The sequence below is a fragment of the Puccinia triticina genome, chromosome 4A (genome assembly GCF_026914185.1).
Source record: "Puccinia triticina chromosome 4A, complete sequence".
NCBI classification, from domain to species: domain Eukaryota; kingdom Fungi; phylum Basidiomycota; class Pucciniomycetes; order Pucciniales; family Pucciniaceae; genus Puccinia; species Puccinia triticina.
Window position 1 is genome coordinate 8,099,312 of NC_070561.1, and position 5,323 is coordinate 8,104,634.

General features: G+C 42.3%; 1 protein-coding gene across 1 annotated transcript; it reads left to right on the plus strand.

The window, feature by feature from the left end:
- Positions 1-868: 868 nt before the first annotated feature.
- On the plus strand, positions 869-2,514 carry PtA15_4A853 (uncharacterized protein; the record flags this gene model as incomplete). The annotated part of the gene is made up of 6 exons (XM_053168780.1): positions 869-911; positions 977-1,083; positions 1,161-1,555; positions 1,631-1,732; positions 1,814-2,069; positions 2,146-2,514. The coding sequence occupies 6 exons, from the start codon at positions 869-871 to the stop codon at positions 2,512-2,514; spliced, it is 1,272 nt and encodes a 423-aa protein (XP_053019955.1).
- Between the last annotated feature and the right edge of the window lie 2,809 nt (positions 2,515-5,323).

Consider the following 5,323-nt stretch of genomic DNA (forward strand, 5'->3'; position numbering starts at 1 on the left):
GAAATAGTTGATGAAAACACCCCAATTGCAGTATTTGGTAGATTCAAATGCTAACATAGAGTGGGGCAGTTTAATCAGAACTGAGGAATTCTCTGTTTTGGGAGGATTACTTCTACTTGTACTCTGCAGATTTGTCAATCCCATGCTGCAATTAGACATTCCTAAAACATGCACTGCAGCCTTTCACTCATGAAATGTGTACACACACTAGAAAGGGTGAAACCACTGCGCTGCGCTGGCATCAGCGGCACTTTTAGCGCATCACAGCGGTTCACCACTGATCCTCCAGCCTAATCAGTGTTCTACCGCTGAAAATGTTGAGTGATCAGTGTTAGTGCAGCGGTTAAATGGGCTTGAAAGCTGACAAAAAGTGCAGCACAGTGGAAATTCTGCATAATTGCCGCTGACTGCTACTTCAGTGGTGTGGTAGACCAAAAAGTGAAAAATCAAAAGTTTTTCTATACCATATAATTATTCACACTAGGCCTCAAGATACCATCAAATGGACCTCAGAAATGGATTCTACACAGCACCCGGCTTTTCAAAGGCCATTCCCTGGTGCCCCCTAATGTATGAATCTAGCCAAAATTCTGAATTTTACATTAGCCAGGGTCCTCCTCACAGGCGTACAGGACCATGCAGCCTGTATGCTTCTCATGACCCCGATTTGCCGTGGGCGTGTAGTGTCACGGTAAAGTTTCTAAAAGAGCCGCCCGTTACGATGCGTGACAGGGGGTCATCTGGCCGAGGTCGTGACATGTGCGATCCAATCCGGAAGCATCAAGACTCACACTGATCCCGTCGTCATCTTTCACCACCAACACTTTAGACCCGGCATCTCCAAGATCTCAGCTTAAACCTACCACCCATGCCTAATCCCGACTCGTTTTGGATCGTGTCTTTCAGGCCAGGTATTGTCGTTTTGTCCATCAACACAGATTTGGCAAACTAACTGATTCTCTTCTCTTGCTCACAGACTCTGAAGACACCATATCAGAACTATCAGAGAAGCTATCTGGTATCACAACTATCAACGAATCAATCTCGGCCCCTTTCGCACATCTCATCCTCCCGGAGTTCAAGGTAATGCTTGACAATAAAATTCCCAGATACCCACACCCAGCCTCAAAAGCTGACTTCCCTTTTTTCGTTTGGTCTAGGTCCCTCCACTGTCTACTCTGATCAGTTTATCCGAAAACTTATCCAAAACAGAGGCTTTGACCAACCAGACCCTTCAAAAAATTGTCGAAACCCTGAAGCTGCTCGCGAATTCCAAGCCATCAGCGTTTGCACGCAAGAAGCCAAACTCCAACTCAGGCGAGGCGAGCGAAGACGATAATTTGATCATGGAAGATGGAAAATCTTACGAATCTTATCTATTCAAGAATTGGGAATGGAACCGAGGAAAGTATAATAGGGTGGAAAACAGAACGCTAGAAGATCTGGTGGAAGTGCTGGTCAAAGAAGTTACTCTGATCGACAACTCTCATAAACTCAAGCTGGCAAGTTACAACCAAGCAAAAGGCCAGGCAAGTGCTGCACTGAGGAAGCGGATGTAAGTAATTTACCTCATAGCGCCCGTGTCATGGCTGGCTATCTAACTCATGACGGCGTCTTTATTTTCTCACAGGGGCAACCTATCAGTTAAGAGCATAGCTGATGTGGTGACCAAGGATAACTTTGTTTCCTCCGATTCCGAATTTCTAGAGACCTTACTTGTTGCAGTGCCGAAGTTGGTTCACAGATCAATCTTGTTTCATTTCCGCTGAGCTGACTTGACTGTGTATTCATCATCATTTTTTACTATTACCAGCAACGACGTAAAAGAATGGAACAATACATATGAGAGGCTCACACCCCTGGTCGTACCAAGGTCTTCCACGAAAATCGCGCAGGATGAAGATTATACGCTTTTCAATGTGACGGTATTCAAAAAAATCAAGGCGGAATATTCTCAAAAATGCCGCGAAAAGAAATTCATCGTGCGGGATTTCGTGTATGATGAAAGTGAAATAGAGAAAAGTCGTACTCAACAGAAGGAATATGAACAACACGAGAAAGAGCTCTGGGTAAGCCATTCATTCCTCGTGTAGCTTTCATCTTATTGATCTTTCTAACGTACCATCGATCTATGTGATGCTGCAGTCCGAGCTGTTACGACTGTCTCGAATCAATTTTTCGGAGACGTTTCAAGTAATCGTACATCTGAAAGTGATTCAAACATATATCGAGTCACTCTTGAGATACGGATTACCGGCGCATTATTGTACAATCGTCATTAAGCCTGAACCGAAGAACCTGAAGAAAATTCTTCACCAACTAACCACTTTTTACAATTCACTCGAATCTAACGCGAACAGCTCGACAAAGAAGCAGAAGACCAAGGCAGACAAGCACATCAGTGATCAAGACGAGCCTATCGGTGGCGAATATGCTAGTGTTCTTGAACAAGAGGTCTTCGATTTCGTTTTGTTTGAAATCTTTGACCCGAAGAGGAATTCTAAGGACCATTGATTCCTGTCCTCATTTCTTATGTGACTGGTCTTTAATATATTACTTCAAGCGCCAGCTTCGATCTTGGTGATTTATTTTTCCGGCTTTTCCCATCGTTCGGGAGCTCCAAACTTCCCTGCATATCTTTAAATACTATTGCACTCGCGGTTTTCCTAAAAATCCACTTTCGTCATTGTTCTTTTCTTTTTTTCATGTTTGTAAACGTACTTCCGTTAAATCATATTTCTTAGATTTCGAATCATCGCATGTTTCCTTCGAATGCCATGTAGTAAGAAAAACAGTTCCAACTTCACCTACATATTTGGACTATCATCAAATCTGATAAGTTGATACTAAGGCCGTGTTTGGCAGCGTCATTATTACGCAATGAATAATTGTGGCATGTTCCTTTACATTATGTAAGACACCCTTTTTTGGCTTGGTCATTTGGAAGTAAACTGTCAAGCTTTATGAACACTTGCTTGCAAAAGATTATCCTAAAAAAATGTACATTTTAAAATATGTGAGGGTAGCGTGTTTTTCCGTCCGTCCTAGGTGGATGCAGTCAGGTGAGGAGAACAGGTGCTGTTCAAGGTGCCCTTGGAGTTGGTCAAGATGATGGGAGAAAGGATTGGACAATATGTAGTGTATAAAAAACAAGCAGAGTTTTGAAACTTGTTGGCAGTGTTTGGGGGCTTGGGGAAAAGGATCTTCAAGGTTGCAGAGCTTGGAACAGAACAAGCAGATCAGATTAATGAATCAATAATCAGAAAACAGATAACAATAATTAGGGGGGTTCACTTAAGGCTGATTTTAAGTCATCAAAACCATAACCTGCAGCTTTCACTTATCCTGAGAAAGCTACAAGGTTCTGGCAGGCAGCTCCCCTTTGGAAGCAATTTACCTTGCATAAACGTTACTGAAGGCTGCATGAGCACACAAAATCAGCAGTGGATTTTTGCCAATGTGAACCCCCCTATTGTAATTGATAGGAATCTAATAGGGGGGTTCACGTACTGCTCATGCAAGGATTTTTTCCAAAACCATCACCTGCACCTTTTGCTTATCCGGAGAAAGCAGCAAGGTTTTGGTGGGATGCTCCCCTTTGGAAGTGATTTACATTGCATCAATCTTACTGAAAGGTGCATGAGCAGACTGCGTAAGCAGTCAATTTTGGCCAATGTGAACCCCCTTAATATCAGGATAGATCAGGATCAAAACAAGTAGAAGATCCCATGCCCCCCCCCCCAGTGTTGGAGTCCATGCAGAACTTCAAGCTATGGGGTGTGACATCTTGCAGGACATGTCATCATACCCCATGCACACTACATCTCCAACAGAAATTCCACAACATTTCTCAATTTTTTCTGCAGCATTTCCCCAAATTCCAGATACTAATGTGAGCCTTAAGCTCTGGAACCTGGAGGGGACCCAAAGTACAGCAAAATCAGCCCTTTTTATATTCCAATTTCCTCAAATGTGCATCTTTGTTCCTACTCACTCACCCCACCACCACCACTCCGTCTTCCCTATCTTTTGCTCCCAAATTAAATCTAATTTTATACCTTTTCCGGCATACTCCCAGTTCCAGTTACCTACCTCTTTATCTACTCCAAATCAAATTTCCTCATCCAGCTCCCAAATTCTTTGATTTGGCGCCAGTGGCAGTATATGATTTGTTTTCACCTTTCCCATTCCAACTCCTAACTTCTTTGATTTGGCTGCACTGGCAATATATTATTGCTTTTCTCCATTTCTCACTCGCCATGACTTCCACAACCTACCTTACCCGTTCTTCTGCCAAGAGAAATTCACTCTACCTGGTGCCTTGTCCTTTGCAAACCAACCAAAAAACAAAACCTTTGTCCTCTCTCATTGCTTAATACACAAACTCCAGCCTATGCTTCTAGTTGTGCCAGAAATAGACTAGCACCATGTTCCATACTTGCCCTTGTATTTGTACAGAAACTGATCAGCACCAATCATGTTCCTTGCCCCCTTGCTATTCCAATTTTGACATCCCCAAAACCAAATACTAAACATATCCCCATTTCCAACAACAACCTCGCCTCATCTCAGCCGGTCACCAATGACCAGGGCCAAAATTGCCATTCAAGTTCTACTCTTCAACGCAATTCCTTCACATCTATTATGAACTTGGCCTCAATGCTTAAAATAACTTCAATCTATGCTTGTGTCTTGGCCCATGACCCTAATAACATCCTTTTCAGTTCTTCATGTCTGTTGCAAAGTCAATTCCAAATTAAATTATGATTTCTATCAGGACCACAATTATGTTCTTCTCATTGATAATCCCAAGTGTAAATATCAACTTGCAAATCACCTTGCGTATTCGGGTTTTTGGTCAAGTTTTTCAGGAAGACAAAAAGTTCATTTAGATTCAGGTGAACAAGACAAGAGCCTGAACAATCCTTCAGATATACTAATCCTGGCTCTTCTTTTGTGACAGCCCACAATTCTCAGTTGTAATCAGCCAGGTGCAACCTCCGAGTCCCAACTGAGTAATATTGCCAGCAATATTCTTTCTCCTGGAACTGTACACTGCTTTTATCCTCTAGACATAAATAAACTAATTTGAAATGGTTTCTACACTTCTTGATTTTCTTTTCAAATGATCAAAATTATTTTGCCTGACATCAAAAATTTACATTCATCTTGCCAATATCTATTCCCCTGGACTGATTTGATTCCCATCCTATCCAGCAAAAACGTTGTGAGAACTCCTTTGGGACGGGTGGCAGTTCTGTGAGGGGGAAATACCAGTTATAATATTTCAAAGATGTAAGAAGCTATTACAACTGTTACGGGT